Raw genomic sequence first — 18,943 nt, 5'->3', positions numbered from 1 at the left:
GGATAGAGCACCGACCCTGGATTCAGCAGGACCTGAGTTCAAATCCGGCGTCAGTCACTTGACACTATCTGTGTGACCCTAGGCAAATCACTTAACCCTGATTGCCTCACCAAAAAAAAAAAAAAAAAAAGGCGGGGCAGCTAGGTGGCTCAATGCATAGCACACCGGCACTGAAGTCAGGAGTACCTGAGTTCAAATCTGGCCTCAGACCAAACATTTGACACTTACTAGCTGTGTGACCCTGGGTAAGTCACTTAACCCCAATTGCCTTTAAAAAAAAAAAAGAAGCTGCCACTGTTACTGATTCTGATGTTGGGCTGGAGGACTTCCACTCCTTAGTTCCCCTCCTCTATAATACAAGGAAGCTTCCTCTAGGTCCTGAGTATGTTGGGGGGTGGGGTAGGAGGGGGAATGGAACAGTGCTTGCTTTGTTATAGGATCATGGGATTTAGACCTTAAAAATCATCTAATCTGACCTTCCTCCCTCATTTTACACTTAAGGAAACTGAGACTCAGGAAAGGAAAATGACTTGTCCAAGCAGCTGAACCAGCCCTACCGAATGTGAAACCAGGTCTCTCTGGCAACATGGTTTTACTGGAAAGATCACTGGGTTTGGAACTTATTTTGAATCCTGGCTCTGCTATTTATTGCTGTGTGACCTTCAGCAAATCACTTAGCCTTTGGATCCTGCTTTCTTCTTTTGTAAAATAAAGAGATCAGAATCAATGATCTGTACTAACCCTTAGAGCTTTAAATCCAGGGATCCTCTCTCTAGATGTAGTGTTCTTTCTATTCTACCAAGGAATCTGTCCCCTTAACTTCCACCTTCAGGGCGTGTGATTTTTTTTAGCTAGTTGACCTATGGGAATGTCCTTCCCCATACTCTAAAATTTACCCTATCCTAAGGAATTTATCCCAGTGTCCATCCCTACCCCAGGCTCCTGTGTGCCCTTTAGCCCATGGCACATCTTCTGTGTGAGCCTGGGCAAGTCACTTAACCTCTGCCTCAGTTTCCTCAACTGTAAGATGGGGACAATAAAAGCACAATCCTTGGTTGGATTTGTGAGTATCAAATGAGATCATATTTGTTTGAAAAAGAAATTTTAATTGTACAGTACGTGACACATAGTAGGCACTATATAAAAGCCCTTTCCTTTCCTTTCCTTCCCGTCCCAGTATCTCCATTTGTTGAGTCTTTGTGACCATTTAAAGTTGTACCAAACTCAACTCTTTCTATCTCCTTGATTCTCAGCATTGCTGGTTTTGTAGCAGAGGTGTGTGTGTGTGTGTGTGTGTATGTGTGTGTGTGTGTGTGTGTCGCACCCGCATTTCTTTAGATAAATCCACAGAGTCACATGAAATCAGTGACAGGTTGACACCGTTATTTCAAGATTCATCGCTCTAAGTTGCCAGCAGTGGAGACCTAGCCAACTCCTTCCCACCAACAACACTTTTTTCTAGGCATAATTTATAGCACTAGGGTGAATTTGTTTCCAAAAAATGAATATCACACTATCAGCAACAGCTGCCTCTCATTTTTATTTGTTTTTATATTTGACTTGAAGTCCAATTCTCCATACACATCAGAAGCTGTAAATCCTGAGGCGACTGATTACAAGATTTAGTAAACAGGTTACATTATATAATGCAATTAAAACAGGGCTCTGTAGTGCCACCTGCTGGCGTTGGGCTGGAAGGGAGTCGTCAGGAGACAAAGTATCAATTTGGCCCAGCATTCTCCACTGATGGAAAATAAATGGGATTGCACCAAGGTTGAGACAGCTGCTCCAGAGGGAAAAGTTGAAGCCAGACAGGTTACTAATACTGGGGGGAGGGCAGTTACTCTCTCCAGCTGAGTTTTCTGTATTATTTCAACCCCCCACGAATCTGTCTAGACTTCAGAGCTTGCCCCTGTAGGGGGGAGGGCCATAGCTAGGGAGTTAGAGGGCATCTGGGTGGGGAGGTGAGCCTGGCTCTAAAGGAGTCACCTGACTATTCCTCGCTGCCCTTCTTTCTCCCCCCCCCCCCCCAGCTATGGGGGAGAAGGAGCTCAGAGCTTCTGGATTTAAGAATGAAGCTTCCCTATTCTCTCCTTAAAAAATATGCCAAGGTCTAATTATCGAATCTTTGAACTAGGATGGACCTTATATGTAATTTGTTCTACCCCTCTCATTTTACGTGTAAGGAAACTGAGGCCCAGAGAAGGAGAGTGACATTATCAGCTTGTTCCATGGTCTATTTCAAGAGAAGGAGAAATATGAGAAATATTGCATTGGCCAGTGAAAACTTGTCTGCTAAGAGTTTTCTGTTCCTCTGTCTTTGTGCATGTTTTATCCCTGTTTCACTTTTATTGTCCCCGATTCTTTCTGTCCCTACAAATGCCCCCATGCCCTGTTTCTCTGTCTCTTTTCCTCCCCCTCTTCTTCTCCCTCCCCTTTTTCCTTTTCTTCTCCTTTTCTGCCTCCAATTACAAGTCAGATGTGGGTTTCAGACCCAGCTCCACCACTTAGGAGCCTTGGTATCTTAAGCAAGTCCTGTAAATTCTCTGAGCCTCTTTTTCATCCCTTGTACAATGAGGATAATCTCTGTCCTACATCAACATCATTCTCATAAGGATATCAAGTGAGTTCATGAATATCTATAAAGCATGTAAAAATGTAGACTATGACCAGACATATTTGTCTCTTACCCTCTTTCTCTCGCTGTCTCATCCCTCACTCATCCCTCTATCTTGCCCAGCTGATGTTCACATAGTCATACCCAATGATGATTCCTTCTAATTGCTCCTGTTGGTGAGCCAAACAGACTGTGAGGGTCACAGTTTCCAGTGAGCCAGACAGATTATGAGGGTCATGAAGTTTCCATAAAAAGTGAGATTATATGGCTTCATTCAAGCCTTACATTGTGGAATTGCAGACAGATTTCTTAAGGTTGCTAAGTCTCAAGCCCTGGGCATCAATTCTCAGCCTACTATACGGAAAAGAGACCCAATCCTGGTCCTCTTCCCTAGTCCTCTGGTTCTATATTCTGACAATGATCAAGTGGATGAGGCTTTATAGCCTGGTAGTTTCAGTCTCTCCAAGGACTTACCCAGCCTTGATCAGAGACTCTGGACTCCAGAAAGCCACTGGCAGTCTAGGGAAGTGAGAGACTCAATCTGGTAGAGAAGCAGTGCTTTGTCTGGATCAGGGAAAGTGTGGAGTGTACCTCCACATTCTTTCTTTAGGCCTCATCAGCATCAGTTTCCTTAAACTTAGGTGAGTAGTTGGGGAACAGAAGAAGAGTTGTGTTCTCTACCCCATTCCCCCCCTGCAAGCACAAATTACTGCTTAGCCTGAGTTGCACTAGGGATCAGAGCATAACAGGAGAATGGAAGGCTGGCATGGCCAGCTGGCTGGAGAACTCCCAATTAGACTTTGTTTCTCATCCTTGAGCCCAAAGCCCCCAACCCCAACACCCCTGGCCCCATTACTGCTGGACAGCATTAACCCCCTTGGTGCCCTAAGCTGTTAATGGAATGTTAATTGGCCTAATGGGTTTCATGTCAACAAGTCCTAATGAGCTCTCCTCCTAACGAGCTTGTTATTTTTCTGGACCTGTTTGTCAGTGCATATGTGCAAGTACGCCTAGTTCTGTGCTGTGGACCTGGCAAATCAGGGCTGGAGAGAGAGAGATGTTGTGAGAAATAAATGGATGGAGGGAAGGAGATAGAAAGAATTAGATCTCTGGACTGCCCGAGTTCTACTACCAAGAGGAAAATCCTATTCCTCTACTCTCACCTCTTGATCATTAGTATGTCTAATGTATCACTGAGGGAAAAAAAGTATTTGTTTTATAGAAATTATGGAGTTAGAGTTTATTATTTCTTCTAACTCATTGGTATATTCAGTATTTAAAAGTCACCTTTCATTTTTTAATATAACTTCTAACAAATGCCATGGTACAGTAGAAAGGGTAATGGCTCTGGAGTCTGAGGATCTGGGTTCAAATCCTTCCTTTACCTATATGACCTTGGACCAGTCTCTTGGGTTTGTGAAGACCCTGTCAGAACAGCACAAGCTTTTGGCAGGTCCTATTAATCTCCAAAGACATTAATTACATGGACTGTGTGTGTCAGTTGTCTGACAATCAGTATGGGCGAGTTCAGAGATCATTATCCAAGGTTGGCCATTAGGTGACCCACAAGGGGTATCTCCTAAGGCATGGAGGTTTTTGATCTCTCAGTGAAACAAGCACCTTTGCTGAAGAAAGCATAGCTATTTTGAAAGAAAGTATGGTAAAATATCCACAATCCTTTAATATATGTATATTGTCAGCAAATTTTCATTATGCTAAATTGTTTCTCTCATCTTCCATTTATAGATTTGCCTGCTGTGCTTTTCGTACCTAGGAAACATATTGAGGGTGGGGAGGGAAGCCTGTGGACAGCATGGAGGCCAGATACCTTCCTAAGACAGGCTAGTAAACTTTTTTAAATTTATTTTTTTATTTCGACCTTAATAAATATCGAAAAAGGAGCTACTGTTCTACTATGTAAATTTATATAGCAGAACAGAAAACGTAATTGTACATGAAGCTATGAGTTCTTATTATGTACAGCCTTTTTTTTTCTTTTTAAATATAGAATAAATTCAATATGGAACTTTCAAAGCTGTCCTACTTGTTTATCATTCTTTCTGGCCTCTTCTTTTTAGTACTTCAGTCCTTCTCTTTTTGTTTTCTTTTTTTATTTTTGGGCTACCTTTTACCTACCTTTCCCCACCCCAAATTGAGAGGGAAAAAGAAGGAAAAGAAAAGAAAACTCATGAAGCAAATATACATAGTCAAGTAAAACAAATCCTTCATTGACTTTATCTGAATATGTGTCTTATTCTTGATTTGGAGCCCATCATCTCTCCATCGTCATCTGTCTTCTGAAATTGTGTTTTTTCTTTGCATTAATCAAAGTTCTTAAGTCTGTCAAAGTTGTTTCTTTTTATATAACATTGTTATCATTGTGTGGTTCTGCTCACTTCACTCTGCATCCGTTCATGCATGTCTTCCCAGGTTTCAAAGAAGTTGTCCCTTTTTTTTGTCCTGTCATTTAGTGTAGTATTATTCCATTACATTCAGCCAGTGTCTTAGTTGATGGGTACCACCTTAGTTTCCAGTTCTTTGCTAATATAAATATTTTTATATTATGGATCTTTTTTCTTTTTCTTTGATCTCTTTGGAGTACAGTTTTGCTTAGTGGTTTTGCTGATCAAAGGGAATGCACAGTTTAGTGACTTTTGGGATTTAGTTCCAAATTGCTTTCCTGAATGGGCTGGACCAAATCACATCTCCATCAAGAGTGCATTGATGAACTGTTCTGGTCAGGACACTTGGACAGAGTTCTAAGGGGCAGACGTTCTGCCTGTTACCTAGAAGTAAAAGTATAAGCTCCTACCCTGATCTGGACATGGACTGGCATTATGGGTGGCAGAGTTTTCTGAGGTTTATCTAGCCCATTTCTACAACCACCAGTCATTTCCAGGCAGTACACCTCAACTCATCATAATTTTCAAAATATTAATCACTCCTCTAGGCATCTTTCATTATCTGGAATGAGTGAAAAGCAGTTAGAAGTCATACTTTCCTCTTGATAGAAAGGAGAGGGACTCAAGACTCAGAATGTTGTATACTTTTTCAGACGTGGTAGTGACCATCAGCTTTGCTTAATTTTGTTGTAGTCATAAGAGAGAGTCTTCTGGGAGTTACTGGTAAGTGATTGTGGTGTGAAAAAATAAAAGTATCAATAAAACACTAAAACAAAACCAAAAACAAGTTGGAAGTCAGAGAATAGACTTTTGCATGTGATTCAATTCCTTCTCACTGCAGTATGTTTCTTCTTGCTCTGCTACTGTCAAGCTCTGTACCTGAGTTTCTTAATCTTTTTTTGTGTCAGATTGTAACAGCCTTCTCAAAATAATGTTTATAAATGCATAAAATAAAATATGTAGGATTACAAATGAAACCAATTATACTGAAAAGCAGTTATCAGAATATTAAAAATAAGTTCAGGGACCCTGGGTTAGAATCCCTGCTCTATAAAATCAGCCTGTGGGTACCTAGATTCTTTCTTAATTATTGGGCAGGTAATTCCTACCCCAAGCCTGAAACCTGAGATTTGGTGAAAGGGGTCTTAGCTATTCTTTTCTGGGGTAAAACTAATCTGTTAATGTAAATACTTCTAACCCCAGGGCCTATGGCCCATACTCCCTCTTCTGGTGACTACTGATACTACAGTTTCATTCCTTAGTGACTACCCAAGAATGGCTCTCTTGATAGCAAAAACATACACTGGTTCAACCAAAGGTCACTTTTCCTTTGCTCTCTTACTTCAATATGTCTTACATAATTCTTTCAGATTATTTATCTTTTTGTGTTATTTGTAGGGAAGGGAGATTCCATACCCCTTCCAATGTCTCCCAATTAACCTCACTCTTAGGAAGTTCTTTCCAATGTCTAACTTGATTCCTTCCTGTGTCTGGGGAACTCCATTCCTTTCTGCTCTTGCCCTCTGTTCTTATGGAGAGCTCCTACTCACCACTACTGACACAAACGAAGCACTTCCTTCTGGGCTTAAAGGACTGAATGAAAGGAGGCCGTCATTTTAAAATTAACACTATCGACAATCTCCTCTACACTTCCTTTCTTATTTCTTGATCCTTGATTTTCCTGAGACTATGCCTGGTGCATAGATTTATCATAAGGACAAGGAGCCAACTCTTTTTAAAAGGCACCATAAAACATGGCGCAGTGGATGGAACACTGTACCTGGAGTCAGGGAGATCTGAGTTCAAGTCTGGCCTAAGATGTTTATTAGCTATGACCCGTGTCAAGACACTTAAACTCTCTGCCTCAGTTCTCTCATCTGTAAAATAAGGATATTCATAGTGCCTTCCTCTCAAGGCTGTTGTGAGAGTAAAATGAGATAATATCTGTAAAGCACTTTGCAAGCCTTAACACTCTACAAATTATTAAAAAATACAATGTAGTGGTATCTCTTGGTTTTATATCACCTTTATTTTCAAATACATTACTCTCCCCTATATACATCAGCAGAGAGCAGTCTCTTCTAACAAAGAATAAAAAAGAAAGGGGGAAAAAAGCAGTTAATTGAAACTATTCAAAACAGCAACTGAGTCTGATAGTATATGTAATATTCCACACCCATAGCCCTCCATTTTCAACAGAAAGGGGGAGGAGGGGCCTATTACACAGTATTCAGTTTTGTATGTTTCTATCTGTGCTTTTGTAGTCATTTTGTGTATTGTTTTCCTAGATCTGCTTAATTCATGTTGCATCAGTTCATCAGTTCTGTGCTTCTCTGAATTTTTCATATTCATCATTTCTTATAGCACAGTAATATTACACCACATTAATGTGCGTCGGTTTGTTTAGTTATTCCCAAGTTTATGGGCATCTATTTTGTTTCTAGTGCTTTGATACTTAAAAAAAAAAGTGCTATGAAAATTTTGCATATGGTACCCCAATTTCTTTATCATTTTTTATCTACTTGGAGTATGTGCCTAGCAGTGGGATCTCTGGGCATGGTCACCTTTTAAAACAATTTTTTTATTTACTTTTAGGTATAATTCCAAATTTTCTTCCAGAATGATTAGTCCAATTCACAGCTCCATCAATAATAGTATAGCAAGTGTGCCTACCTTTCCAAAGCCCATCCAACAGAGGGTAGACTCTTGGACATCTTTGCTCTAGTTCTAGAGTATTCTTTGAGCCATCAAAGATGCGGAGCTGGAATATTGTGTAGGAATGAAGGAGAGGCTAACAGAACATATAAACTTCTTCATGCCCTACGTGCACAGTAGGATCATAGGAACCTTAGAAATCATCTAGTAAAATCTCTTCATTTTACAGATGAGGAAACGGAATCTTCAGAAAAGATACCCCCAAGTCACAGAATTTCAGAGTTGAAAGTGATGTCAAGGGCCCCCTAGTCTAACCCAGATATGACAAAGAATCCACTCTACAATATGCCCTACAAATAGCCATCCAGTCTTTACTTCTAGGTATCCTGGGAGAGAGAACACACCACTTCCTAAGGTGGCTTATTCCAGTTTTCAATGGCTGTAGTTGTTAGGCAGGTTTTCTTTGTATCGAGCCTCAATTTGTTTTTGTTTTTTTTCATTGCCTGAAAATTCCTTCTAGTCCTGCCCTCTGGGGCCAATTTGAGTATATCTAATCCCTCTTTCCTGTGGTAGCTATCGTGTTCCCCTGAAGTCTTTTCTTCTCTAGGCCAAACAACCACAGTTCCTTCAACTAATGCTCATAAGCATGAACCTTTCATCACAATGCCCTTCACTTTCCCTGTTGCCCTCCTGGACCTCCAGCTTATCAATGTTGATTCTCAAATGTGTCAACTAGAACTCCGGATTTGGTGTGATCAGTGCAGAACATGGCACATCTATAATTTTTAAATTCTGGACACTAGTCCTCTCGAAACAGCTTAAGACCAGAGGCGAACTTGTCCAATGTTATATTTCCTAAGCAATAGTCCTTCAATGTAATAACTCTATTAAGTCCCATTTCTTAACTCTTTCTCATTCTTGGAACTGTAGTGGGATGCATTTCCCAAACCAGACTCGGTACATGCTGCAGGGTATCAGGCAGCAGAATCATTTAGAAGCTCAGGTTACTAATGTTCCCCCTTCCTTCCTGAAAAAGTACAAAATATGTATGTTTTCCTGTAGGCCAATATATAAACGCCTCATTGCCTTTTGGGGAATCTTGCACCTTCTGTTTAAGGGTATACATCCACATTAAAAGTTCATGCCTCACTTTTCCTTCACAGTTTGGGAACTATGTGGAAGTACTTGGGAAGGAGGGCATAGCCCAAGTATCTCAGTTTGTCTAGGACAAATGAAAAAAGGTAAGGACAGGACTTCCATCTGCTATGGGAGAAGGGAGATTTCAGCACAGTACTTTATCAATGGAGAAGGTATCTCTTGACCCAAAGAATGGTAGGTAAATTGGCCAGTATTGCTCTATACTGTGGTTCATAGATTATAGATCACAAGCTAGACAGAATCTTTGAGATCACCTACTAGAATCGCCTTATTTTTTATTTATTTATTTGTTTTTACAGCTGAGCAAACTAAGGCCCTGAGAGGTTAGGTATCCCCACATCCCATGTACAGTCAGGTCATATAGCCAGCCCCGTGGTTTCCATTTCTAAATATTTCAGGGTATCTGCTGTGACTAGCATTCTATTTCTTTGGATGGTATTGCAAGGCTGGCTTTACTTACAGAGGCTCCTTGGGTGCAATTTACTCACCATGGACTTGAATTACTAGCTAAAGTACACATATATATTTGTATACAAATATATATAAACACTCTTAAATGCATATATTCAGAGATACACACAAAACAATAATGAACTTGGAGAGCTGTGCCTAGCATGGTCTCTATCTGTCTGTCTCTGTCTCTCTTTTCCATATTTCCTTCCCAACATTGATGAGGTACACCTTCCCCTTTTCTTCCTATGTACTTTGGAAGTTGGGCATTCACCCCAGTCTCTTCATTTGTAAAATGAGCATAATAATGCTTGTATTGCCTACCTTAAAGGATCTGGGAGTTAAAAAGATAGATGTAGTGACCATCAGTGGTAGAGTTGGGATTAGGACCCAGGTTGCCTGGCTCTTGGTCCAGCGGTCTTTCTATTATACTGAAGACTTACGATTGTTATTTTTGTAGTTTCTCTGTCCCACCCCAAGATGGTCATTGAATAGCAGAAGGGACCCGTTCCCTTTGCCCCTCTTCACCAGAGTGTTAATCAAACGTACTTAAATATCTGAGGGACCCAGAAGGAGTAAGGAAATTTGAGCCATGGGATTCCAGGATAGAGATAACTAAAAAACTATGCGAGTGGGTTCTTCCTTCCAGGACATTCCCTAGCCTCCCTTAGAGAGTAGTTGGGAGAGGGGCTGTGAACATGGCAGGGATCAGTGCCACTGGGGGCTTGGGGTGCTGCCCAGAGTCTCCCATCCCCCATTTTTCTATACTCCCATCAGCCAGGCTACAGTCTGTCCCCTCACCCATCCACAAGGCCAGAAATGCTGATGAACAAAGCATTGCTACTAATGTGCAGCTGCTTTGCATATGATTTGAATATTGTTTATTTCATGTACAAATTGCATAGCAATCCTCCTTTACCCCACCCTCCACCCCTACTCCTACTTACACACACACACACACACACACACACACAGAGCTACTGCTCCCTTCATGAAGGGCCTCCAGCCACTGCTGGCCAGCCTTGAAAAATGGCTTGTTGGGCTCTGGGGGCTCTCCAAGTGCTTGGTGTTGTTAATGGTGTGGCCCATTTCTCCCACCCACAGGTCCTCGATGTGAATCAATCCCATGATGCAACATGCCTCCCCAGCCCCAGCTCTGACAATGATGGCCACGCAGAATGTCCCCCCGCCACCTTACCAGGACACCCCACAGGTGAGTGTGCAGCCCCTGCCCCCGTCCCCATCTTTGTCCTACTAGAGCCAAGCATTGACTGGTATTTCTGCCACTAAGTAATAAGCAGATAAAAGGAATATAGTAACCTAGAATCTAAAAAGTGAGACTTCCTGACATTGGCAGCAGAAGCAGCCATCTTAACTAGAATATTTAGTGTAATGCTGGGGCCAAAGTCACAGTGTCAAGGTTAAGCAGAACCAACTGTCTCTCAGCTATTAACTCTTGGCACTTTTTCCATTGGTACTTCCCACTCCCACCTCTTATATTGTAGATGACTTGGAGTGATTTTGAATCAAGAACACTTAGGTTAAAATCCAGTCTTGGATATTTGTTAATTTTATAACCATGGGCAAGTCACTCTCCTTGAGCCTCTATTTCTTCATCTATAATATGGGTATAATAATATTTTTAATACCAGTCACAGAGTTTTCAAGAGAATCTATTGAGATAATGTATATAAAACAGTTTATAAGTTTTAAAGTGGTATGTGCATTTCGGTTATCATCTGGATTCATCAACTTTGCTGCTGTGCAGTTCCATATAGTAAGCTTCTTGGGGACAAGGATCACATGTGATGAAATAACAAGCTTTTGCTGCTTTTGTTGCCTTTTGTTTCTATGGCTACCACCTAAGGACTCAGGAACTCCTTCCTGGGGGCAATAGTCTCTAGAGCATAGTCCTGCTGTCCTAAATTGGTTCTATATCTCTCCTAAACAGAAAGGAATTAAGGAGCAAGACTTAAATGCAACAAAATTAACAGCACATTTGTGAATATTGATCAAATGATGAGTTACATGGAAACAAACAATAAATACCTAGCAAGGTTACAGAATCCATCTTTGTCCTCTTCTGAAGATGTGTGTTGTTAGAGCAGGGGCTTTTAAACCTTGTTATGTCGTGGACTCCTTTGTTATTCTGATTGAAGCCAGTGGTCTCTTCAGAATGATGTTTTGAAATGCACAAAATATGTAGGATTATGAAGGAAAACAATTATTAAAATACAGTTTTCAAAGTATGTTAAAAAAAAAGTTGAGGCTACAGGTTAAAAACCCCTATATTAGAGATCCATCAGTCCTAGATTGTTCTACTCAGTCACCCAAATCCAACTTATTTGCAGTACTGTTTGTTCTCTGCCTTATTTTTAATAAATCCATCTTCTCTCCTTAGTTCAGTCATCACCTCTTCTCATCTCCAAACCCACATTTCTGTCTCTACCATAATAATCAATTGGTATCTCAACCTTATCACGTCTAGAACGAATTCATCATCATGTTTTCTATTCCCAAGTAACTCCAGCCCTGCTCTTCTTCCTGACTTCCATATTTTTGCTAATAGCACTGCTGTCTTTCTATTCACACAGTCATCCATTGTATATAACAACCAAAAAAAGTATTCAAGGTTCATGTACTCTGGGACCTGTTTTTCCCCCAACTCATACTTCTCTTGTATCCATCAGAGACTGACCCTTTCCATATATATATATATATATAAAATCATCTAGCATTTTGTTTTACCCCTCTATTTTACCCCTCTTTAATGTACTGGGTTTTTTTTACAATTAAATTTCATTTTCAAATGAAGATCTCCCCTCTTCCTCCTACCTTCCCTCCCTACCCCCATTGAGAGAGCAAGAAGAACACTACCCATATTACAAACATGTATAGGCAAGCAAAACAAATTCTCAAAATGGCCATGTCCAAATAAAATGTCTCAATCTGCACTCTTGTGTCCATCATGATTCTGTGAGGACTGGGACAGCATATTTTGTCATGAGAGCTCTGGAATCATCATTGGCCATTGTGTGAATCTCTCTAAGGTACTTATCATGGCATGTTATGTATTGAAATTATCTGTACTTCTTTCTTATTCTTCAACTAGATTTTAAGCTTCGTGTTGTCAGGGACTACCTCTTAACTGAATTTTCTATTTTCCCAGCACCCTGGACAGCACTATTCAAATAGGAAGTGTATAATCAAAGTTTGTTGAATGAATTCATAGGACATAGAATAATGCCCTGTTATTATCTTATAAAGTCTCAACTTTTTTTTTCTATTTAGCTTTTTTTGTGCCCTCCACCCCTTTCCTCAAATTTTCTAAACCTGATAAAAAGGAGATACCATAGTGACCTTGTTCCAAGTGGTCACTGAGAAGCAGATCACTGACCCTGTGCATTAGTGTTTGCTTATGGACCTTGGTTTAAATTATGGGTGCACCAAGACAACAAGAAGAAATACAATGTTGAGGTAAAATAAGAACTTTACTGAAGAAGATAGGTCACATTTTCAGAATCAGGAGGAAGCCTCAGGAAAGACCCTGCAGAAAGATAATCTATATAGGAAACTTCCAGCATCGGAATGGAGGCTTCCAGCATGCTTAATTAATATAGTCTCTTTCATTCTGACCACCAGAAAGTATTCAACCCGGAGAGTCAATTAGATCTCTAACTAGCTCCACATAACAGAGGTCACCTGGCATTGTTCACACCTCTGCCCGAATATAATGCTGCTGACCAGGGTCAGGTAACAGTCTGACCAAGGGAAATTTGTTCAGCTTGGCTCTCTAACTGAACTCTTGTACACATTCTGTCTCCTACACTTCTTCTGTCCCAGGAAATTGGAACTGAACTGGAGATTTGTTAACAGCCTCTATTTTCAGCACATTGTAGTTCTTCTTATCCCCAGGGCATGGAAAGACATGGATTGGCCAACTTGAGAAATAAGCAAAAGGGACAAAAATAATTTATCTTGGATAAGGGACGTTTGGTTGTAAAATTCTGGGACTTGTTTACTATATTTAAGGCCATAAATGCTTGTTTATTACATGAAAACAATAAATAGCTAGTGAATGTCCATATCTGTACGGGGTACAATAGTAGAGAATCTCCACAGTAGGGATGTAGTTTAGCTATAAGCTAGAATTTCCTACTCATGGAAGATATGAAACTGCCACAAAGGTCATGGACTTCTTGCTCTAGAAATTCTTCATGGAACTTACTCCTTAGAAGAGGATTGGACCAAAAGATTTCTAAGGTCCCTTCCAACTCTGAAGTGCTGTGATCATCTCCAACAACTTGGACAGCGTACTTGTAGAATGAACTAGATGATTTCCGCAGGGGGGAAAAAAGAATTGACATTGCTTATGTGATAAATCAGTCAATAAACTTACTATGGATGTAGGCATTGTGCTAGGGATACAAATACAATAAATGAAATAATTCCTGACCTCAAGGAACTTGAACTCTAATAGAAGAGATGACAGGGACATATAGAGGTGTATATAGCATAAATATTGAAGAGATTAAATACAAGCTAGTTGGAGAGACAGAGAACTGTAGTAGCTGGAGGGCTCAAGATATGCCTCACCAAGACAGCTTAAGCTGTCTTGGAGGAAGAAAGGAATTCTATGAGACAGAGGTGAGAAGGCGATGAATTCCAGGCATGAGGCACAGTCAAAGGCAAGCAAATGGGATATTATGTGTAAAGAACAGATAGAAGGCCAGTTTGGCTGGATCGACTGCCGTAAGTGCTCGATAGGTTGGGGCCTAGTTGTGAAGGGTTTTACAAACTGAAAAAAAAGTTTTTATTTTATCCTAGTGGCAATAGGAAGCCACTGGAATTTTATTGATTAGAAGAGTGATATGGTCAGATCTTCAGGACTGGGACAGCACTTGGAAACAGGGAGCCACAAAAAGTACCTTTGTATATACTTAGGATACCATATCTGTCTCTCCTTTGTCTTATCATCTCTCCTTTGCTTCCTTCACTCTTCCCTCTCCTTTCTACCATGGGGTCCTATAAGTGAGGCAGGGCAGTCTTCTGCAGTTGGCATTTTCTTCTGTAGTTCAGGAAAGATGCTGCACCACTGGCTACAGAAAGGAAACAGAGAATGAACACCTGGAATTCAGCCTCCTCTCTCAGAGCCTTTCAAAAGATTCTATCTCCATAGACTTGGGTGCAGCCTCAATTCCTTCTTCTCCCTGAGCCACTGTCAGCAGGGTAGCTTCATCTACATGGGTCAAAACAAGAAAAGGCAAAAAAAAAATTTTTTTTTAAACAAAACAGGAAAAGGCACTGGGAACCTCTCTGAGGGCTGTTAGGTATCCTCTTCAGATGGTAAGACATGGTTGGGAGAGGAGAGATGGGTCCAGGCAGAATGTAGGGCTAAGCTCTTTAAGGAAAAATTCCTTCTATATAAAGTTTCCTCTTCCAAAGTAATGATTTTATTAATGACTATGATTCCAGTGTTCCAGAGACAATACTTTCTCTGTTTTGGCTTCTCCTCATTTTTCTCTGCCTCCTCACTCATTAATTCACTAAGATTATATACCCACATTAATAACTCACATTCATAGAGTGCTTTGTGTGATGCACATTTTCCTTATAACTCCTATGAAGAATTCCAGAGGATGATTTATTCCCAATTTACAAGTGGTAAAATTGAGGCTCTGAAAGGTTAAGTAATCTCCTGAAGTTCACATAGCTGGAAAGTGGTAGAAATGAGAATAAAACTCAGATTTCCTAACTACAATTTCAGTACTTTCTTCTACTATGCCATGCATTTTTTCTCTGTGCCCACAAATGCTCCTAATTCTCTGCCCTCAAAGAACTTACAAGGTCAAAGTTGACATGCTTCATACACATTGAAACTTAAATGACAATTCTAGGCAGCATGTGATTAAATGGTACAGTGAATGTACCAGACAATGAATCCTATAAGAATCTAGAAGCTCATAGGGAGTCAAGGAATGTTAGAATGGAAGGGAATTCATAGGCCATTTAGTATATCCCATAACTGAACAAAAATCTTGTCAAGAGTACACTGGAAAAATGGTGATTTTGCACTAGCCTGGAGACCTCTAGTGAGGGGAATTGTCACAATTTTCCAGGGAATTCCACATTTGGACAGCTCAAATTTTTAGTAAATTTTCCTTATATTAAAGCTTAAACTTACTTCTTTGTATGTCCACCCATTGTGCCACATTATGGCCTCTGGGGTCAAACTGAACAAATTGAATCTCTCTTCTGTGTGACAGTCCATCAAGTCTTTTAAATCATCCATCATGTTCCTAATTCTGCTCTTTTCTAGGTAAAAGCACCCATAGCTCCTTTATCCTGTCTTCATATGGTGTGATCTGGAATTTCTTTATTTTCCTAGTTGCCTTCTTGTAGACATTCTTTCATTCATAAATGTCTTTCCTAAAATGGGGCACCCAAAATAGAAAACAATTACTCCATATGTGTTCTGACCAGGTCAGAGAAAGTGAAACCATCATGCCTCTAGTCCTGGGACACTATGACTTTCTAAATGCACTGTTGAGGTTGCCTGTCCTCTTTTGGCTGCCATGTCATATCATTGACATGGCTTCAATCCATTAAAACTCCCACATCTTTTTCCAGTGAATTATGGTTTGGCTATTTCCCCTGCCCCCATTTCCACTTCTCATTATGGGCTTGTGAAATTTATCTTTTGAGCCCAAGCTTAAGATTTTGTATATAATCTATATCTATCTATCTATCTATCTATCTATCTATCTATCTATCTATCTATCTATCTATCTATCTATAGTCTATATCCCTATTGAATCAATCTTATTCCATTCCTCCCAGTTGTAACCTGTCAGCTTCTTTAAGGATCTTGATTCTATCATCCACCATATTACCTATCCCTCCTACATTTGTATCATCTGCAAATTTAATGAGAATGTCACCAATGTTTTTTTTTCCTCCAAGTTATTGGAAAGAATGCTAGATTTTATGTCAGAGAACTCTAGCCCTAACATTTGTATTTGTGTGACCCTGGGGAAATTATTTAACCTCTCTGGTCCTCACTTCCTTATTAAAATTATAGGGGTAAACTTAATAATCTATGATCTCTTCTGGTTTTAAGTCTATGATCAAGTAAATGATAAAAATGTTAAGACAGTATACAATGAAGCACAGATCCCTATGACACTCCACTGGAGACATCCTTGCAAGTTAGCATCAAATCATTCATTTCTTTGTGTCCAACCCTTTGACTAGTTCTGAATATACCTTAAAGCAGTGGTGTCAAACTCAAATAGAAATAGGAGCCGCTAAATCTTACATAAGGATCCCTGCAGGCCACATGTTGACTTAAAAACCACATATGTTTATTTTTTTTATTAATACATCAACACATTAAAACCAAATAGGAACCACATTTTAATCTGGTTCATGCCACACTCAGGAGTGTTGTGGGCCACATATGGCTTGTGGACTTGTAAGTACTAGTATCTAGCCCACATCTCCTCCACTTCTCCATTTAAAATAACATCTGAGATGTTCTCAAATACTTTACTAAAATCTAGGTAAACTATATATAAATCAGCCCTCTTGTCAACCAGCCTAGTTATCCTGTCAAAAAAGGAAAAGGTGTTATTCTGGCATGACCTATTCTGTTCTTGAACAGGTCATGCTGGCTCTTTATGCTTGTTGCTTGCTTGTCTAGATAATCACAAACCATCCCTTAGTGACATTTTTCTGGCTCTACTATCTTCCCCCCCTTTTTTTTTTGCCTTTTTTTTTTGTTTGTTTTGTTTTGTAGGCAATTGGGGTTAAGTGACTTGCCCAGGGTCACACAGCTAGTAACATGACAAATGTTTGGTCTGAGGCCGCATTTGAACTCAGGTCCTCCTGACTTCAGGGTCGGTGCTCTATCCACTGTGCCATCTAGCTGCCCCAATCTTCCCTTTTTCCAAAATGGGAATAATTTACCCTCCTATAGCTCTGCAGTACTTTTCCCATTCACTATGATCTTTCATTTCTTAAAAATTAAATTAAAATTATTTTAATCAAAATTAATTAATTTCTTTTTTTAAATGTAAGTTAAGTATTATTTTCATTTTGAACTTAAACACCAAATAGAATATGTGTTTGTAACTGTGTCTGTATCAGCATTTTTCACCTTCTTTTGTCTAGTTTAGAGGAAAATGAGGTTCATGGGATACCTGTTCCTTTCAGTGTTTCATCTATGTGTATATATTCTTTATCTCATTCACCCCAAATGTATGAGATAATGAATTACCTTCCATTTTCCCTCCTTACTTCCCTAATACTGCCACCTAACTCTTTAACTTTATGTCTCCAAGACATTGGAGTTCTGAAAAGACATTTGTTACTTCTTCTTGTAAATAACTTATCCTTAAATAGCCTCTTAAAATTGATCTACTGTTACCTGTGTTTCTTAAATTCTGCATTTACATTTTAAAGTTTCTACTAAAATAAATTTTAAAATGTCTCCTAAAGTTTTGACCTTTTTATAAGGAATGCTTGGGGCTCTCTATTGCATTAAAGATCTATTTTTCCCCCTTTTAGGGTATAATTGGTTTTGCTCAGCTTTTGTCTTTTGCTTTTTGGAATATCATATTCCAAGCTCTTCTAGTGTTTAAATTTTCAGCTACCAAGTCTTATGTGATCTTTTGGCTCCATGGTACTTGAACTTTTTCTTTTTGCTACTTGTAGCATTTTATCTTTGAGTTGGAAGTTTCAGATTTTGGCTATGGTATTCCCGGGAATTTTCATTTTGGTGTTTTGTTCAGGAGATGACTGGTGGATTCTATTTTCATTTTGCCCTCTGGCTCGAAGAAATCTAGGTAATTTTCATTTATGATTTCTTTAAATAGAGTATCAAGGTTCTTTAGTTATGATTTTCAGGTAATTTGGTGATTCATAGATTATCTCTTCTTGACCTATTTCCCAGATTAGATGTTTTTGTTATTGTATACCTTGCATTTTCTTTTGCTTTTTTGCTTTTTTTCCTTCTTTTAATTCAGTGTTAATGTTTCTTATTGCCTCAGAGTCATTTTTTTTTCCTGTTTGACTTATTCTAATTTTTAAGGAGGTCAGTTCTTCAGTAAGCTTTATCACCCACTCTGTTAAGGTATTAATTAAGGTATTAATTTTCCTCCCTAGCTTTCTGTTTTGTTTTTCTTTTAGTCCCTGTGACCAGAGCATTCATTTCTCTGAAGGTCTACTTAGACTTTTTTGGGTTTACAGTTTTCTTTTGTGTTTGCATTCTTTTTTTTTAAACTTTTTTCAATTAGCAAAAATTTATTTTCTCTCTTCCCCCTTAAAGAGAAATGAAACCCCAAAGTATTTTTTCACTGTGTTCAAGGTCTTTTTTTTCTTCTCTTTACTCATCTCTCCAGCCTCAGTTTCTGAATTGGAGGCTTGTTCTTGGGTCAAACTCTGCTTCCTGTGCTTCTGACCAGAAACTTACTATCTTTGTGATTAGGGGCAAGTTGATCAACCTTTCTCAGCTAGTTTCCTCACCTACAACGTGAGGACAATAATAACACCTTACTCTCTAGAGTTGTTGGGAGGATAAATAAGATAACATATGCAAAAAACTTGGCAAACTTTACAGTGCTATGTAAATGTTGGTTTTTATTATTGTGAGTTGGAGAAT

The 18,943-nt window shown here is 39.4% G+C and overlaps 1 protein-coding gene across 5 annotated transcripts in view; it reads left to right on the top strand.

Moving 5' to 3' along the window:
• Nucleotides 1-18,943, top strand: part of PKNOX2 (PBX/knotted 1 homeobox 2) — a 346,894-nt gene that overhangs the window by 230,421 nt on the left and 97,530 nt on the right. For 4 of the 5 annotated variants that reach the window (XM_078147127.1, XM_078147125.1, XM_021000679.2 and 1 more), the window contains one exon: nt 10,387-10,495. The exons of the other annotated variant lie outside the window; for it this stretch is intronic. In XM_078147127.1, the coding sequence (XP_078003253.1) occupies nt 10,409-10,495 (87 nt within the window). In that variant the 5' untranslated portion in view covers nt 10,387-10,408. The remainder of the gene's footprint in view (nt 1-10,386; nt 10,496-18,943) is intronic. 5 annotated transcript variants of the gene reach the window in all.

The sequence above is a fragment of the Phascolarctos cinereus genome, unplaced genomic scaffold, assembly GCF_003287225.1.
Source record: "Phascolarctos cinereus isolate Bilbo 61053 unplaced genomic scaffold, phaCin_HiC Scaffold_726;HRSCAF=1367, whole genome shotgun sequence".
Classification (NCBI taxonomy): Eukaryota; Metazoa; Chordata; class Mammalia; order Diprotodontia; family Phascolarctidae; genus Phascolarctos; species Phascolarctos cinereus.
This window is presented reverse-complemented; position numbering and strand designations above follow the sequence as displayed.